The following is a 20,006-nucleotide window of genomic DNA, read 5'->3' on the forward strand; positions in this document are numbered from 1 at the left end:
GGAGTCAGATGGCTGAGCGGTGAGGGAGTCGGGCTAGTAATCTGAAGGTTGCCAGTTCGATTCCCAGCTGTGCCAAATGACATTGTGTCCTTGGGCAAGGCACTTCACTTGCTTTGGGGGGAATGTCCCTGTACTTATTGTAAATCGCTCTGGATAAGAGTGTCTGCTAAATGACTAAGTGTAAATGTACTTAATCTTAAAACTAAAAGGAAACAGCAGGACTTGTGCAGAGTCAAGCTTGTATCCAAGAGGCTGCATGGTTGTGTGGTCACACCTGTTTACCTGTACAAATCCTGGTCATTGTGACCTGGTCCTGGGCAGCTGTGTCTAGTGCTGTCTGAGGACCACGCATGCTCATGACCCAGCCATAATGGAAGCACCTACTAACATAGATTCTCTTCTCATCCAGGCTGTGTGGGGTGCAGTGCAAGCCTCTCTCAAGTGGAACACTTGTTCCAGTGTCATAAACATCTCTATTGACGCAAAACAAATCATGAGAGACCTGCGCTGTCATGGACTAATCGCTTATCTACTGTAGGAGCACAACACACACAGCACTCAACTTTCCATTACTGTGGCAGCTGCAAAATTACCTTTGTTACCTTTTACCTTTTAGATTTGATGTTGTTGATGCGCTGTCTTGTATAGCCGGTTGTTTCTTGGAGTCAGTCAGTGTAATACTGTTAGAACCCTGGTCTTTTGGTCCATGATTGTCTGCCGTACTTATGATTTGCACTTTTGTACGGCACTTTGGATGAAATGAACACGTGAATGTATTTTTGTGTAAAATGTAACCTATTGCGAACATGCAATTTAGTATTGAGGCGTTTGTTCAGTCTAAACATTTCAGTGTAGTCTATTTCGTTCAATTCACTGGGTAAAGTGACTCATTAAATTTGATCCTTGCAAGTCATGGCCGCCACAAGGGCCTCTTTACAACCGAAATAAGACCTGCTCTTCTGTGAAATTAGGAAAATGTCAGATCCAAGTTCTGGTTCCCATCTCTACAATCGTCACCTAGTTTCTAATTTTCAACAGTCTCACATCAGAAACCCTCAACCTGAGGGATAAAATGTTTTATTACTAACTAAAACTGAAGATTATTTATTTATTTATGAGATCTTCATGTTGTTTGGGTTTCCCCCATGGAAGTTGTCACATATAGGCTACTGCAGTCTTCCAACAGCCTTCATCGTGCTACGGCTAGGTGACCATCCCCATTACCCTTCTGTGTTTGATGTGAAGCCAAACAGTACCTGAAGCATCCTCTGGCCTGACTGCCTGACTGGCAGATACCAGCATGTCGACAGGAGTCTTTCCGCTTGGCTAGGCTGCCTTGAGATACAAGCAAGTCTTAAAAAAAAGAATGAATAAGACTGCACTTCACGTGTGTGTGTATGTGTGTGTCTGAATGTGTGTGTTTTTGTAAGAGTTTACACACATCCACACCTGTGTGTGTGTGTTAAAATGTGTGTGGTTACGATTTATGAATGTTTTAAAGTGTTTTGGCTAATACTGCAAAAGAGAATTCATGGAATGTATTTTGAGATTCCCATAGCAACCACACAATGTCAATGCAGAAGATAGGAGAAGAGGGAGGAGGAAGGAGAGGAGGAGGAGAAGAAGGAGAGGGCACTGATCCGAGAACCAACGGGCAGGGGACATTTGGCATAAACTGACCTCAAAATGCCAAACCTGCTTCCTGTACGCAGGGGCCTTTCCCACGCACCAATCACAAGTCTGGGACTCAAGTTACTTGTTTCTGCTAACCTTGATATCTTGAATCAAACCAGTCTTGACATCCTATACACTAGTGAAGGTCTGTTTAGACTTAACTTGTGACAGTTATCAGATGGTGATCCCAAACTTTCAAGCATATACCAGTATATCAGCATACCAGTATACCCTTTTAGGATCATCAAATATTCCCAAACTGTAGTTTCCCTCTTGATTCCTAACCACTGCCCCAATGATTGGGTTTTTAGCAATCCATTCAGAAGTCATTGTTGCTTTACTTCGACAAGGATATATTAATTATGTTCTGATTCAAATATGGTGATCATGAAAACCCCTTCCCCCCCCCTCCTCTCACCCGCTGCCAAAAACACTAGACTTGCAAGATAATTAAAACAAGCTCATCTATCAAACGCTGTTTACAGCGAGGGCACCGATTTCGTGTGTACCCTGCATTAAGGTTTCGTACACAGCAGCATTCAGGACGGGGTTCTATAACCTACGGGATTATTTCAATGTAGCTTGGTCATCTTAAAAGAGATTAAATCCTCTTGCTGGACTCCAGGAAGATAAGCTCGTCCCACTTTGGTGACAGCTAATGGGGATCCTTTTAACAATAAACAATAAACATCAGGCATTTGCAATCACAACACTTGAATGCTAAACTGCATGTGAAATGCACTTGGAGCCAAAGAAGACATTTGCATTCTAGTCTGGTCTTCAGTCTAGGTACTAAGTGACCACACGGAGATCTGCTTGGCTTGGAATACCTCTCACCTAAGCAGAACTGAACCTCCTACATTCAGAAAGATGAGAGCAGAGATGATCCTGGCAGGGAGAGAGCCCAGAACTCTCTCCTCCACAGAACCATACCAACACAGGGGTAGTGATCCTGCGCTGAGCTGCACAGAGATTAAAGACTGACTGGCAGTGGAGACACATCAGTCAAAGGAAGAGGTGGATTTGACATGTCCTTGAGGGTTTAGGTTGGTTGAGGGGCAGTTCTATGGGCATATGTGAAGCCCTCTGTGACATGCTTGCGTGTAAAAAGGGCTATACAAATAAATTTGATTTGATTTGATGTACAAAGACAGTAGGCTGTGTCTCCTGCTCGCCTGCGCTCCCAGACTGCAGTGTCTACTGAAAACAACAAGCTCGCGTGTGTAGTCAGCTTGTTAGAAAGACAGCGTACATTGCATTACATCCATCTGCACAGCACTGCTGTGGGGTAAAAGGGCTTTTCGGCCTGCACGCAAACACACGCGTTTTCTTTCTCTTTTTTATATTTTTCTCGTGTCTATGTCTCTTTAAGACATGCACACAGGTGTTTTCTCTCTTTTCTCACTGTCTCCTTCTCAGGGTCCTCTTTATTATCTCACTCTCCTACCTCCTCTCTCTCTCTCTCTCTCTCTCTCTCTCTCTCTCTCTCTCTCTCTCTCTCTCTCTCTCTCTCTCTCTCTGTGTGTCTTATCTAGTCAGTGTTTGCCTAATCACTCTCTCTGCTTCACCAATCTTCCTCTGCGAGGCACATCATGCCCCCCACCCCTTTCTCTGCCCCCATCTTCCCCTAGTCCCCCGCCCCCTCACATCTCCCCCTGTCCCAGCCTTCTCCATCTAGTCCCCCAGCCTCCCCCTCGGCTCTGCCATCCAGCACTGGACCATTGCCCGATCTGGCTTGTCTCAACTGGATCTGATTCGATTCACGTTGTTTTACACTGGTGGAAATTCAGAAATGCAGTTATCTACGCAAATATCTGCAAGTGGATTTTTGAAACAGACGACAGATGTTATGTGTTGTTTCCCATGAAGGTTTGCTGCTCAGCATCTCTCTCCCTCTCTCTCCCTCTCCCTCTCTCCCCCTCTCTCTCTCCCTCTCTCTCCCTCTCTCCCTTCACTACTGTATATCCTGAACATCCTCTCTCTCTCTCCCTCTCTTGTTCTGTAACTCTGAGAGAGGAGCTACAGGAGACATCCTCATCCAGTCTCCAGTAGCTACACTCACACCGCACCAACACCAGTCACACACATGCCCTTGCGTAACAATATGTTTAGATAGTCTACAGTCAATAATCCTCCAAATCGGTATCGATCATCAGTCTCAATCAAAAGAGGATGTCGTAATCACCTCGTAGAGCTCTTATCTGAGGAGGCGAGCCGAACACCTCTGGAGATAAACTCTACTTGAGAATCCTCTTACGTCATGAAGACGTACGAGCCCGCTCGGCCTAATAGATCATTCCGACACATTATTTCTTCTCATTTTGAATTAATTCTGAGACAAATTAATGGGTTCGACTTAGCGTGATAAATGTCAATGAGGAAATTAGAGAGTATGTGATGGGCTTCTGAGAGTTGCTTATTGATTGGAGCTGGGAGGAAGGGTTATTTAAATAATTACTGTAAAGAATATTGTTGATGCTCTCCTAAACAGACTAAGTGAACGGATACACTAATGATTACTGGCAGTTCCTGACTTTACAGGGTGTTTCCTCAGTGCAGCAGCGCAAAGACAGGGACAGAAACAGTAACAAGGACAGACACAGGGACACAAAAATCATTAATACGGACAAAAACATTAACAGAAACACTAACAGAAACACTACCAGAAACACAAACAGAAACACTAACAGGGGACAGACACAGACATCAGAGATACTAACAAGGACAGAAACACAAACAGACAGAGGCAGAGACACAGGGAATGCAACAGGGACAAAAACAGGAGGAGACTGATGCAGAGATTAATTAGGATGTCAGATGTTGCTCATGACAGAGGCAGCGAGAGAGAGCAGTGTGCAAAGTGAGGACAGCACTTGAATGTCCCTGAATAAAACTAGTTTCGCAGCTGAGTCAATTATGCAACCATCACGTCAATGAAACTGGAAAAGAAAAGCAGCTTTATAGAAACAGATCCACAAATCCCTCCTGAACTGTGACACGCATCACTCTCTACCCTCTCGTATGAATCTGTGGATCCTACCTCAAACATACCCAATCAACATAACCCATCGCTCGGAAAGGCATTAAGGCGACGTTTACACATAGCCGGGTATTTACAGAAACGAATATTTCTGCCCCTCCGTTTTCAAAAATAACGTAAACACAAGATCGTTTTCAAAAATCTTTCTGTTTACATGAACCTGCATAAATACGCCCCCAAGCGCCATCATAACTATGCCAAACCTGTAGGCGGCAGTGTAACGAGAAGGATAAAGCCATGCAAACCAATCAGAATTCTCAAAATCAACAACAACTACGACACAGGCCAAAAGGGTTTGCATTAACGCATAAATGGGGTCAGATGGCTGAGCGGTTAGGGAGTCGGGCTAATAATCAGAAGGTTGTTGGTTCGATTCCCAGGCCGTGCAAAATGACGTTGTGTCCTTGGGAAAGGCACTTCACCCTACTTGCCTCGGGGAGAATGTCCCTGTACTTACTGTCCTGTACTTAAGTCGCTCTGGATAAGAGCGTCGACTAAATGTAAAATGTAAATGAGCACTACCTTAACCCTTGTGTTATCTTCGGGTCATTCTGACCCATCAGTCATTGTGACCCACCGTCGTATTGCGACAAATTTACCGCATACAAAGACAAAGTGAAGCATTTTCTTTTAACAGCTAGGCTGTCTCAGACCCCCCACATTGCAAAGGTTAAAAGAAAATTATTTTAATTTGTTTTTGTATTGGGTAAAATTGGGTAAACACAACGATGGTTCGTTATGAACCTTTGGGTCATGTGACCCGAAGGCAGCACGAGGGTTAACAGCATCCATGATCAGTAAGCAAACTAACTGCAAACATAGGACACTCACATGACATGATGCATTTTAGTCGCATACTGTGACGTTTGAGAACCTAAAATCTAGTTGATCTAGTGCACACGCAAACACAAAAACAGAGTTTTCAGAAATCTTCACTTTGGCCGGAGTTTTTAGAAATGATCGATTTCCGGGATAAAACCTCTGTTTTCGTGTAAATGAAAGGCCAAACCGCATGAAAATATATGTGTTTTTCCTCTGTGTAAACGGGGTCTAAGATAAACACACATGACCTCAAAGCTGTGCTGCGACTGCAGTGTAGGTGTGTGTGACTCAAAGGGGAACCAGAGAGGGAGTCAGGGCTTGCCTGCCGCCCCAGACAGGAGGAGGGGAGGTCAGCCAGAACAGGGCCCCTGAGACAGCAGACGATAGACAGCCAGATAAAGATTGTTGAGGCGGCAGAGATGTTGGGGCTAGGGGGGGGGGAGATTTCAGACTAGATACAGCATGGCAGATTTCAGAAGAGAAGGGAGCAGAGACGGGGAGGAGGAGATATTAGAGGGACTAGAGATAGTGGCTAAGCCAGTAGAGTAGAGATATTGGACTCAGGGCAGCAGAGTCATAGCAGAGACAACAGAGATAGTAGAGACTGAAACAGTAAACAGTAGAGCAGAGACAGTAGAGACTGAAACAGTAAACAGTAGAGCAGAGACAGTAGAGACTGAAACAGTAAACAGTAGAGCAGAGATAGTAGACGGCAGAGCCAGAATCCAAGGAGAAGTGTTTTTACTGGACCTGACTAATGTGTTCACAATAACAGATGAACAACTGTATTGCCAGTAGATGACCACAAAGAAAGTTTGATTCCGCCATTATTTTAAAACTGCTTGAATGTAATGTGATGTCATCTGGGCCATAACCAAGTGGTTTTCCTCTTTTAATTTTCATTTCAATACAATTTAAACCCCCAAAAATGGTGCTCTGTCTATCTATGTTCTTGGTGTGTGTCCAGCATTTCATCCGTCCCCTGTCACAGAGAGCTCAGAACAGTCAGCTATTCTTCAGCACACTGCAGCAGGGAGAGCCTGGGATCAGCATGTCCAGACAGAGCTTCTCTCCGCATAATGGATGAATGGTGTTGTGGCCTGTCTCCAAGGGACGCGCTGACCGACCGCAGCTATTCTCTCACACTTAGCCCGGCCACTGGAGGGACGCGGGCCTCAGATCCAGCTGTGTCAGTCTGGAGAGGAACACAAAGACACGCCGACGAGGAGGAGAACCGCTGAAAGTGCTTCCAAGCCCTCTGGGACCCCGGATTTATGGAATTGCAAGAACGGCAATGCTTTGTGGAATGTAGTTAGTGGAGGGAGAGAGAGAGAGAGAGAGAGAGAGAGAGAGAGAGAGAGAGAGAGAGAGAGAGAGAGAGAGAGAGAGAGAGAGAGAGAGAGAGAGAGAGAGAGAGAGAGAGAGAGAGAGAGAGAGAGAGAGAGAGAGAGAGAGAGAGAGAGAGAGAGAGAAAGATAATCAGCAACAAAAAGAGAGACAAATACATAGAAAGAGACCAAGTCGGAGAGAGAGTGTGTGTAGGGTAAGGAGTTCTGTAGGCCTGTCTGTCTGCTTGTCAGTTTGTTTGTCTGTCTAACATTATTTACCGGTAGGTTTGGGGGAGGCAATAAATCAATACCATAAACGCATTCACGGCACAGTCCAATGGTATCCCCACAATGATGCAAACCAAAAGCTATCGAATCTGTCAGTGGTTACGATTTGGGTGCCAACCGGGTCATTTAGGAACATTAGAGACATAATGAACTGCAAACAGCTGTGAACAGACGAGTTTTTTTATCACTGAAAGAATAATTGCTCGGCAATTTCTCTTCGCTCAACGCGAGGCATGATTTCCTCCTCCCCACGCATTGGATCAGTTTTTAATGTCGTTTAAATTGATCATTCATGAGAATCGAACTACGGCCAAATGTGGCTGGTGTAGGAAATCAACAGTTTATCCGGAAACTACCTGTAGCCTATTGACACAATTTGTGAATGAACGCAAGAATGCTCTAGAGCTAATTCGTTAATTAACAGTGTCGTGTGGATGTTTAAATGCGTTCTTCTTGAATGCGTCATCGTGAACTAAGCAGAAATGGGGCGAGAGGCTGTGAGATCAATGTGGTTTGTGAACGAGCGCTTTCGCGCGGCGCGGGTACGGTGAAGGGAGAGCGTGCAAAGAGCTTTCCTTTCAGCACCACACAGAGCGAGACGCAACATCGGCGGGCTGATTCGCTGGAAGAAACACGCTAGAAACCAACACTGGGGGGAAAAAGTACAATATTATATTAAGGGATATTTTTCTTGTCACACTTTTTAAGGAACAGTCCGCTAGTCACACAGCATTGCATGAAGCGTGGCAGAGGGCGGGGGAGGGGGGGGTTAAAGCAAGAGAGAAAGACATCCGTTTCCCATTATCGACGTGAAACCTATCAATCATTTCACCAACACCCAACAGGGTGACTGTCTCACTCCTGACCGTACGAATGATACGGTACATAAGGAGTTCTGAACTCACAACTGAACAACTATTGGTGCGTCCCAGGTGAAGCGGGCTTACCTGAAACAGCCGTAGAATGTTCGCTACCATGATAGACACGGAACTGGCTGAGGCTCCTATCACGCCAACAACTTTCTCGGGTTTGACAAACACCGGCGGTTCACCGTTAGTACACCTCACGTCCGACGTGTCTTTTTGGATGAGCGCCTGTACGAAAGTCAGGGACTGTTCCAAAGCGTACGTGTCCCTCGAACATGTATCGAGAACTCGGGCACCTAAGGTGATGTTGGGCAGAAGCTCTTCGTCGCTGTTGATTTGGTCCAGAGCATACATCATCGCCTCAAGCCGGTGGATCCCGTTCTCCTTCTTGATGTCTCCACAGGGGATACCGGGGATCCCCCGGGCATGGACGGGGAAAAGGCCACCAAGGGTCACGTCCCCTTCGATCCTAATGGAGTGTGGTGCATAAATTTCTTGGGAAAATGTCAGATCGAGAAAAGCTTTCATCATCCACAATACTCGGAATGTGAAGTAGGGCTTCAGCTCCACGAGACCGAGACTGTGCCTCGCCATGGTCTCCCTCTACAGATCCAAGCGTCGATTTCTCAAGCAGAGAAAAATACCAACGTGAAGCACTTTTCAGAGTACTTTTCTGAAACTACTACAATGCATTTTCAAAATAGAGTCCACGCGTCGCTCTTTCTCTCGAAAAACAACCAGTTTAAAAGAGAAACGTTCAATTATTCCGCAGGTACCGTTGCGTTATTCCTTCGAAATGTGCGCACGACTGACCAACAGATTCGCTTGTTGCTCGGGAACCCATACCAGGAAAAGGGGCTGTTACGAGTTCAATCGCAATAACACCAATAAACCTAAAGGATAAGTAGATAATGTTGGCTAATACTAATCAGAACTCAGATTCCCGGGAACAACGAGGACGTGCGGAGAGATTCCACTGTTGGAAATGTGATATCCAGCCCCCACGCAGCACTGATGTCATTCTAACATACAGTGGGGTCAATTAATAGTTACATATCAAAAACTGTTCTTGAAATAAAATTACAAAATTACAAAAATAAGCGTAGGCTACCCCAAAAATCTAGTAAAAATACGAATTGCGCGCCAATTAGATCCCCGTTGTTTTTGGCATCGCCTATTCCAAACGTATAGGCGAAGTTTTCGGGGTACTCTTAAGGGTTGAAATGCCTCTTGTCCTTGACGAAACTGTTAGCTTCTTATCCCGAATTGTTGGAACTCCTGACCTGGAAGTCGAGAAGCGAGGGTAATGGAGGTGTTTCTCACTCTGAGATCGGATAGGAATGAAGCCTGAACACTGCACACACACTCCACCCAGTATCAATTGTGCGTTTGTCAAATGACTCGTTTCCCTCGTATGCACTGACTCATGTTTCAATCGCGGGGCGACGTGATTTTCTGTCATTGGCAGGCTGCCTTACAATGTTTGAAAATGTTCCACACCAAACATTCCGACGGCCAAAAGCGTTATAGGTTTCAGGTAAATATCCTCATTTTAATATATTTTATTACATATTTGAATTACGCGAACTCATGCACATCGGCTGCAAACACACACCATACAAACCCACTTTGTAAGTAATAGAATATGGTTGAATTTAGCTGCTAATTGCGTTGTACCCGTATCAAAACACGAATATTATACTTTTTCATCTCCTCGGGAAAACTATACCCACCTTCTCTATCTTGGCACCCTGTTCCGGTTTTGGTCATTATATCCTTCGGCATGATTACATCCTTGATGCTGATCCGTTGTCTGACGTTTCGGTGTCAAATGATAAATAACCATAATTAATCACTGGAGTAGTTGTCAAGGAATGCCTCTGCTCGGATGCCAAGCCTAGTTTGGTTTATAATCAGGCACGAGCCCTGCCAGTTGGAGTCTTGCCCTGAGAAGTAGCTGTTACTTTGAAGCTGTTGTGATAGCAGCATTGTTAACAAGGCTCTCACTTTTTCTACAAATTACTTTCATTTTGACTGTTTACCTTTCACCTTTAGAGACAGGAAGCACCTCAGAGACGGCATCCTGCTCACCCAGCGACAGCTGCTTTTACAGTAGCGTGCAGGATATATAACACCTCAAAAGATACCTCCTAAATGCGATCGTTTATCTTTTCACCAAATCCCATTTGTAACGAAACACATCCAGCTAATGATTAGAATCAGGTGTGCCAGATTACTTAACGTGGGATGTGAAACCCCACAGGTAATTTCTTCCTCAGACCAGAATAAAGCAGCCTGACCTGTCTTTAACCCTGTCTGGTCCAAGAATATGAGGCAGAAGCACACCACGTCACTACACTGTGCAGCCTGAGTCCTCATTAGGAGAAACTAAACAATGGTCAAGCCTTGATCAGAATCAGAATCTGATTTATTGCCAAGTTTACACGTATGGTTGGTGCATAACATTAAAAATAGTAAGTCAAAATACAACAAAAAATAATATTGTAAGATAAAAACAAGTAGTGTAAATTAAAGGCATAATAGAACATTTAAAAATAAAAATAATACAATAAAAAACAAAAGTGATTGTCATTATGTGTTTCTGACAAGGTTGCCTGTTACCTCGGTTACCTTGGAATTTGTGATGTGGGCCACTTTCCAAGTGGCCTTATATTGTGTTTGGTTTTTACAGTGCAAAAGGGCTTCGAACTCCACCTCCACTTATCTGTTCAGTGTGAACTCTGGAATGTTCATACGTCGAGAATGACTCGATCGTCTAAAGTCTTACTGGTACCAGCTTTCCACAGCTCCAAAAATGTGTCATACTGTTGGGTGATAGAATATACTGTAAATGTTGAAATCGGGTATAATGACACTGTGAAGTTTCCCTAAGGACAAATAAAAATAAATCTCTCTTCTTTTCCGTATTGATGGTTGAAATGTTGTCAATTAATATTTTAGAGCTGTATCAGTGTGTGAAACACAGTGCTTCATGAACAACACGTTGAATTATTCAAACTGTGGTTAGAAATGCCCCTGAAACTGTAATGTCGCGGGAAACTCAGGGAGAAAACGTCAACCTCCGTCTTACAAATGACATGATATGATATGGGGACAACATCAGGCTTTTAAAACGTTACTTATTCATGAGTTGAATCAGGAGACGCTGGCAACTTCCTGTCTAAAGGAGACAAAACAGAACCTTTTTTTTTTTTTTTTACCAAAAAATGAATGTCCAAGACGGCCAGGAAAACTAAACTGCTACTACAAATGTCATGAATGGATGGGATGGCACACTAGTTTGTGGAAACATAATGGAGCAGTATGCTGTAATTATACCCTAATAAACATTGAATTGGGTATTCTTTACGTTTTAAGTTTTTTTACGTAAGTATTATGGTCAAAAACATATTTGCGGCAATCAATCCAAGAGCATAAAATGTACAGTAAATGTTTAAAATAATTATATCCTGCTTGTTTAAAAATACCTTAACTCCTACCCAACAGAACAAAGTACATCATTTCCTAAAGTACACACATCATGTAAGAGGAATCGCATTAGATAAAATTTTTATGAATTAAAGCCACAGTTATTAAACATTAGTATTAATAGCTTTGCCATAACACCATATAAAAGTAAAAATAAGAACACTGGTGAAGTTACCTTGGCAACAAAAAAAAAAAGTATCCAATCAACAAATCCAAGAGACAAGCCTGTCATTAGCATGTTGACAACAGTAAATCTCTGCATGATCTTCCATTTCATGCAGTAATACGTCCCCTCGTGTCTGTGAGTCTTAGACACCTTCACCAACAGATTCTTTTAAAGCTCTTCAAGAACCGCTTATCTCCGCACCACCACGCTACAATCACGCTGCTGAATCTAACACTGCCTGCAAGACCTAGAACATCAGGTGCCAATAATTGCTTGTCTCCATCTTTTGTACATAATTATAGACAGATTACTCGACCTCACTTGGCTAAATAATAATCCTTATAATCACCTTCTAACCCTCCCTGAGGGCCTGGAAAGGTTGTTTGCGTGGGTGGTTGTAGAGATAGTATTATTAATTTGATTAAACGTTTTAAAGAAAGAACCTCCAATCTCTCTTCCTTAGGGGAAAAAAAATAGAAAATGGTTTAAAAACAACCTTGAATGAAGGGAGACGGTGAGAGAGAGAGACAAAAGAAGAAAGCCTACAGGTGAAAGCGTTTAAATGCAGGATCGAGCCACCAATTTACCTCTTTCTCATGCAGTTTGAATCATTTGACAGGTGTCTGCACATTCTGTACATTGTGTAAATTTATATTCACCTCAGGTCAGGGTTGCAGGTAAATACTTCAGCTTTCTCCACAGCAGAGATTTGCTCGAGGCAACACAAGAGCATTCTTAAATAGCTTCATGACTTAAAATGCACCAGACGTATCGTACATATTTGTGGAGTGTAGACTATTGTTGGATTCCCCGTCAACAAAAGCCTGGCCAGGGGACAGGAATTCAGGGGCAGGTTTAACCTTACATTTACATTTTAGTCATTCAGCAGACGCTCTTATCCAGAGCGACTTACAGTAAGTACAGGGACATTCCCCCGAGTCAAGTAGGGTGAAGTGCCTTGCCCAAGGACACAACGTCATTTGGCACAGCCAGGAATCGAACTGCCACCCTTCAGATTATTAGCCCGATTCCCTAACCGCTCAGCCACCTGACACCTACAAGAGGGCTGTCAGGTTGATGCAGAAGTTGTTGCTCTTCTGAATTGGGACGCAATTGACAAATAAACATAACTTTCTTTTTATGCTGAGCTTTTTACATGTCTTAAAACCCCTATTCATGTGCACCAGCTGTTCCATCAATCTGCTCCCCTCAAGTGAGTATATGTGCGTTTTTCATTCAGCCTACGTACTACAGTGAGTCATACAGGGTCTGTTTGGAAATCGTCAGTTCAAACAACAAATTAGTTTTCATACGCTGTCAGACACTGTGGAACACAGAACATGGATGGACAGTTCATTCCCTCAGCTAGCATGGCATGGTGGCAAGGACAAGCCGGCTTTGATATCAAGACAAAGTATTTGCGGCACTTGAATCCGTAATTTCAAATGAGACAGACTTGTGCATCCGTCAAACAGTCTCACTCTCAAGGCTCCTTCTCACCTTCAGATCCGTCTCCATCACGAAGAAACCTCCACGTCCACACACAGTCTGGGCAGCATCTCCAACTCCAGCAACACTGAAAACATGAACTCACGAGACCCCTCAGTTATTGTTTTCATTGAAACCTGTGAGCATCCTGCCCACAATGCATCATTCCCACAATGCATCCTTCCCACAATGCATCATTCCCACAATACAAACCTCCACTCAATTAGAGTGTAGTTGACGGATCAGACAGTACCTGAGGAAGAATACTCTGCCTCAATTATTCGTGTTCAGATCCCCTACTTTAACATCTTATCAAATGCAATCAAAGATCCTAGTTTTGCCAGTTCTACTAATGTGTATCTTATATATCTACCACCCATTTCACCTAAATAATTTGTGTTAGTTGAAGGTTTGATTAGTAGACCCCCACCTGTTAGTAAATATTCTATAAAGGTGAGTGAGAGGGATGCAGGAGGGAGATGGAGGTGTTGTAGACAATAAACACCAAACACAGACTTGATTTTTGATCGTGGTATTTTACACTCAGTTTTTAGTTAGTATGCCACGTGAACTCACTACCTGTTTGGTATTTGTATTTCCTCATTTTTGAGGACACTACACCTGTTTTTAACCTGCAATGCTTTGGGCCATGGCCAGCTCCATCACACACTGTACAACAGAATACCACCGTCGTGAAAACACAAGACAGAGAAGTGATGTACCAATGTCTACCGTTAGACCAAAAGGTCACTCCTCTTGCAGGTGGATTTTGAACCAGCTCCACCTAGTCTGTCTGAAAAGCAATGAACGACACACCTTCAACAAGAACTTCACGAGCAAGATTGGGTATTGTAGTTTACAAGGCGCACTGCTGAGAGTGAGAACCAGGGCATCAACAAAGAAACAAGGAAGGGTTGTAGCGTGGACAGTACCAACAAAGATTGGCCTCCAGGCCAGAACTGTGTCCCATTGTGTTACTGGGATTGAAAGGCCTCTGTGTTAGAAAAAGTGTAACTTGATTGCAAATCCCCCCATTTTTCTTAAAACGTTTTATCAAGCTAAGAAGTATATATTTTAACTTGTTCACATGAAGTTACACCTGGGAAAGTATATGTTTATGGAAGCATGTTTAGGACCATATTTCTGCAAACTGATTAGAAAAGTTAAATTGTTGTTTCGGTTAAAAAACAAGTACTTTCTTCATAAATTGTTTTGTAAAAATGTTTCAATCGTTAATATACTGTATATTAGATATTAGCTCCTACATTAGCTCCTAAGTCACGGCATCCGCACAGCTGGAGATACGAAGACTGATGAGGTTGTACGTTCATAACGTGGAGTCAGGTGGCTGAGCGGTTAGGGAATCGGACTAGTAATCTAAAGGTTGCCAGTTTGATTCCTGGCCATGCAAAATGACGTTGTGCCCTTGGGCAAGGCACTTCACCCTACTTGCCTCGGGGGGAATGTCCCTGTACTTACTGTAAGTCGCTCTGGATAAGAGCGTCTGCTAAATGACTAAATGTAAATGTACAAATGTAAATGTACAATGGGTGGAATACATTCTGATTAGCAGCTCATTTGGTGCTGCGCTCTCACTGCGCCTCTATTCCCTCCAACTCCCTGACCTTTGATGAAAACTCTGAGACGCAGCGTGAACCGTGATTGGTCCTTTGATTACAACGAACACGAGGGGAGAAAACACAAATAAGATTAATTATAAGCCGGTTGGGACTGAGGGGGAGACAAGGCATTGATAAACAAAAGTATCAATAAGGACACGTAAACAACGCCATCAAAGTCAAGGGAAGAATCGATTTGAGTTGTAATGGGAAGTTTCTATGCTAAGCAAGTATCCCGGATGTGGTGGTGTCAAATCTGCAGAGCTGTGTTTGTCCAGCTAAAGCTGTCATGGATGTGTCAGAACCACAGCTGCAAATCAGTTGCCCAAGAACTGATGGACTCAAGATCCAGGTTGAATGTGGTTCAAAGCAAACTTCTTTCTCCCTACTTTAAAAATATTTTTCTAACTTTTAAAATAAATTAGCTTCATCTGACATATACGTTTTTAATCTCTGACCTTTTCATAAATCATTCCAAGACGGAAATTGGATAGGAAGCAGGAGGGCTACTTAACATCTAAGGTGTTAGGCCCTTGGCCGTAAGAGTCCTCATGGTCGTACAGAAGTAGCCAGAGGTACTACATTACTAAGCCTTTTATTTTTAGTAGCAATCAAAAATCTATTGAAACGTTAGAAACAGCTCTCAACATTCCAAGACACCTGATATTTCTAACACACTATTGAGACTGGTTGCCAGATTTAAGAATGTTAAGTTACCTGCAACACACAGAAACAGATCTGGCAACCAGGTGTTTTTTAGAAACATATTGTCCTGGTGTGATAGAAGTAGTCTTGCTCAAGGCCAATCTATTCTTACGGTGATTGGAAGGGATTCTATCACTGAAAAACGGAAAGATATGAAACGGTGCAGCAACATATAACACAAACCTAGATGTAAACCTCTGTCCAACTGTGGATTTAAGGTATTAAATGTGGGCTCCAGATAAGTTTTTCCTTTTCCAAACTACAAGACCAACCTTAAAGTGAATGAAGTTTAATAACCTCGAAAAGGAAGTTGTCATGGCTGCTTTATCAATTATCTGTGTTTCTCTGTTTACGGCAATTGGTTCTTATTTGACACCTCTTGGGACAAGGCTGCAGTGATTTGTTAGCAAGCCGAGATAAACAAAAGAGGCCTTTTATGTTTTCCAGCCTCAGTGAGCTACTATCCCTTCAAATCTCTTTCACACACACACACACACACACCTACATACACCCAAACACCCACACACGTACACACACAGACACACACACAAACACACACAGACACTGAAAATATCACCTGGAGACCATGGATAGCCAGTCACCAGGCCCTTCAACAGAAATAAAATGGCAGAATGTGATGACTTTGAATAGACAGCCATCGTATTCTCTGGTGAGAGTTGAAATCGAATATACGCGTCTGTTGTTGTGAATGTTATCGGTCCAATGATGTTGACATTTTAGATTAGGATCAATGACTACCTTTGACTATTGCAGTCTTGGAACGCATCATGCTTTTACTGAGAAATCCCTTTTCATAATTACTGACTGATGCTGACATTTATGTTTTATATATGCCAATTATATAGGTCATATTACTTCATTATGGGATGGTTTCCCAGGGAACGATTCTGTTCTGTATAACACAAATACAGGCCTCTGGGTTGAGAATCTCATGCAATATGTTTTTTAAAAGATACATCTTGGCTCACACAAAAATTCAGTAAACTATTGTGCTTGGCTGTTTGCCCAAAACACTGAAAATATCATCCATAGTTTGTTGAAGAAATATGTGTTGTCATTCCATTGTTCTGCGAGTACAGTATTTTCTCTTGGGATCAGAGCTACAAAGCCCACTCCTCCTCTTAGAAACAGATCTTAGACAAGACAGCACTTTACAACACAAACACTGATGTTTCAGATGCATAATTAAATGTCCGGACATCAGCCATTTCCTTACAGTTTCCTGAGAAACACAACAACAAGCACTAATGGAGGCAGTGGTGATCGAGAGTGTGTGTCATAGGTAGGCTCCTGTCTCGTCAATTACAACCAAACCCTATAAATGAAAAATATTAGTCTACGTAGAGTGACTTGTCAGACACAGTTGCTGTCAACTTATAACCAATCAAAAAGCTGTAAAAGGAGGTCCGACTGCACCAGGTCGATCTATAAATCCATCTCCTCTTGACACCTAATTGTTCGTTGTACTGTACGGCAGTGAGTGCCACAACCACACAGTCTGTAAGAGCAAATGTTAGTCTAACGTAGGTGGGATGTTATGGGGGATGGATAGAGGGGGTTTCCAAAGGTTGTAAAACCTCCACTGAAGCTCTGCAACGGCAGATCCAGGCCCCTCGATGTTGCCTCCTGGCTGGGCACAGTGGACTCTCGTCATCCATCCTGCGGAGGTGACACGGTGGCAGATGGCCTGGGTCTCCCCAGTCCTCCTCAGTGTCCCCTGCTGAGTAATGTTCCGTCACGGCACACCTGATAATGGACCGCTCTGTCTATGCCAGGAAAGAGAGAGAGAGAAAGAGCAGGAGAGAGAGAGGGGTAGGAGCAGAGATAAACATAGCTAGAGAGAGCGGGGGGGGGAGAGAGAGAGTGTTGAAAAGAGAGAGGATGGGGGGAAGGAAAGTAAGAGAAGGTGGGAGGGTGAGGGAGAGAGAGAGAGAGGGAGATGGGATAGAAGCATGGAAAGAGGACATTAGCAAGTAAATAACAGCAGTCGATCAGAGAGTGAGACACAGTTAACGTGCCAGAGAGGCCAGGTGAACTTGTTATCTTTTCCTCCCCGGACAGGGACTCCTCTTACTAAAAATCTTGTTTACTCAGAGCCCATGGTAACACGGGCTCTGAGTAATTTACCATGGTAAATTAGTATTCATTTTAGTCATTGTAAATAATCATTTACTTCATGTATAATAATGTTCTTGTATTATTGCATTTGCCTGCAAATGCCTGTTTCTGGCACAGGTTCATGGTAAACTACATTACTAGCTATTGTACTAATGAAAATGCAGTTGTGACAGCCTTAATATGATGAATTGATTTGGGAGGCAACATCTTGTTACTCCCTGTAGCGAAAAATTTGATTTATGACCCCTGCCACAAAACAAAACACAGAGAATGATCTGTATTTGAGAATCTTTGTAATACAAATTAATGATCATATCACAAAGTGAGACCAGCTGAACTGTGCAAAATTACATTCCTTACCGGTTCGTTTGGAAACCTTAATCAATTTATGACACTGCCATAACTCAATGCAAAGACACGTGAGCCTGAGCACTCCTGGGTTTAGACATTAACTTGAATAATAGAAAAATATGTTCCTATTTCCCCCTCTCTAATAGACGAGACTATCTTTAGCTCCTGCCTTTGATTGTAGGATATTCTTTTTAGTTCCTTTCTCGTGTGAGAGGTGAAGAGTTCTAAAGGTTCTAAGTGGGTTTTAAATTCCATTGCACTCAAGGACCTATTTCAATTAAAGTTTAATGTCTGAAGTGTAGTTAGGAGGTTTTATTTTGCTGAGAGGGGATTAAAATTGTGTTGGTCAAACATTTCAGTATTTTAAATGTATGTTTCACCTTTATTTATCTAATTGAAAATAACGTAACACTGTAAACCAGACTTGTACAGTCATCCACAAACTCCTGGCCAGTGTTCCACAGAAGTCCCCTATAGTTAATCTCTTTTCCTGCAAGTCCTTTAATATTACATGAAGGGGAAATCAAATTAGAAACAACACGAGTAGTCAAATTTAGGGCGAAGGCTTTCCTGGTGCTGTATCACACACAGGATGACTTCTGGTAAGCATGGCCGTCTCCAGTCAGGGATAGACTGCTCTTCATTGACACAAACCAGCAGGTGCCAACTCTCATTCCTACTGAGTATTTTCTACCTGGAATGTTCTCTATAAGACCAACAAATCAATTCCAAATCCACTCCCTTTCCATCAGTCTGACATTTCATTGGCTCTCCAGTTCTTCCCAGACAAATAAAACATCCTGTACTGTAGCGGCAGGAGTTTGCAGTGACAGCACTGTTGAACATGGACACTAAGGTACGAGAGGCCATTAGGGACTTTATTCTAAATTACCCTGCATATAAATGTACTTTAACTCTCACAAACATGTATGAAACCAAATTCATTCACATACTACTAATACTAAAAATCCCACACACATATGTGTACAATTCTTACATGATACACACTCACACAAACTTGAACAATGACATGCTCGCATACACAACTGAAGAGCTCTCATGAAAATCATTGAAAAGTTTTCACACATGCAAGAAAAGTGTTCACACTCAGTCAACATGCTCTCTTTCAGTGTTGTGAAAACATTTTATTTTTACAATACTGTAAGTGTACATGTATTTCAATGGTAATTCAGAATAATGTCCTTAATGAGCCCTCATGCTAAGAAACCTTTCACTCTTACTCTACTGAACCCCAGGCAGACAACCCAAGTTACCCGACGCAGGTAAATCATGCAGTTCTGTTATTTGCGTTGCCATGGCGACGGAATTAAAACTGAACGGAATGAGAGAAAGTTTCCGTGGTAAAGCAAACCTTTCATAGCGTCATCAGCGCTTCAAATGGCCCTGCCAGGAGTAGCTAAGTTTGACGAAAAGTAGAGTTTAAAGTGGCTGTAGTCTATGTGACCGTGGTCAAACGGGACAACTCCGTTACACCTAGTGCTACCTCATCTGGTAATTTCTTTAACTACATGTGATGAGTCATCATGGACTTGTGTGGTCTCAGTCTGTGGATGAAAGGCCAGGTATTACTCACCAGCTGTCTGACTCAGGACCCATATTAGTCATCCAACACACTGACATGGAACATCCAAAAACTCAAAGTTTTATCCGAAGATAAAAGGAGGAATCTTCGGTAACAAATCTTCGGGGGGGGGGGGGGGGGGGGGGATTCCTGCATTAAAATAATGCATCAGTTTGTATGATTTGAAATGGTAATTTCATTATCGCGGCAAACAATTACGCTGCACTGAAATGTAAGTAAAGTACAAAAAAGTAAAAATAACAAAACCTGTTATTATTTTCAAATTGAAAACTGAGGCGACATTTAGAGTAAAGACAAGTTTCTTAACACGTGTTGTCAATATTGTCAATTAAAAGTCAAAAACTTTTAGTTATGAAGCATTTGATTGTAAGAGTAACGCAAGTTATTTCAAGGAAAAATTGGATGACTGGGCTTTGGTGTTCTTAACC

At 42.7% G+C, this 20,006-nt stretch overlaps 1 protein-coding gene across 1 annotated transcript in view; it reads right to left on the reverse strand.

Annotated features, from left to right (window-relative positions):
• grm7 (glutamate metabotropic receptor 7) overlaps positions 1 to 9,377 on the reverse strand; it is a 101,754-nt gene extending 92,377 nt beyond the window's left edge. The window contains 1 exon segment of the mRNA XM_062471412.1: positions 8,100 to 9,377. Within this exon segment, the coding sequence (XP_062327396.1) occupies positions 8,100 to 8,612 (513 nt within the window). The 5' untranslated portion in view covers positions 8,613 to 9,377.
• Positions 9,378 to 20,006: the final 10,629 nt, after the last annotated feature.

The sequence above is a fragment of the Osmerus eperlanus genome, chromosome 1 (genome assembly GCF_963692335.1).
Source record: "Osmerus eperlanus chromosome 1, fOsmEpe2.1, whole genome shotgun sequence".
Taxonomy (NCBI): Eukaryota; Metazoa; Chordata; class Actinopteri; order Osmeriformes; family Osmeridae; genus Osmerus; species Osmerus eperlanus.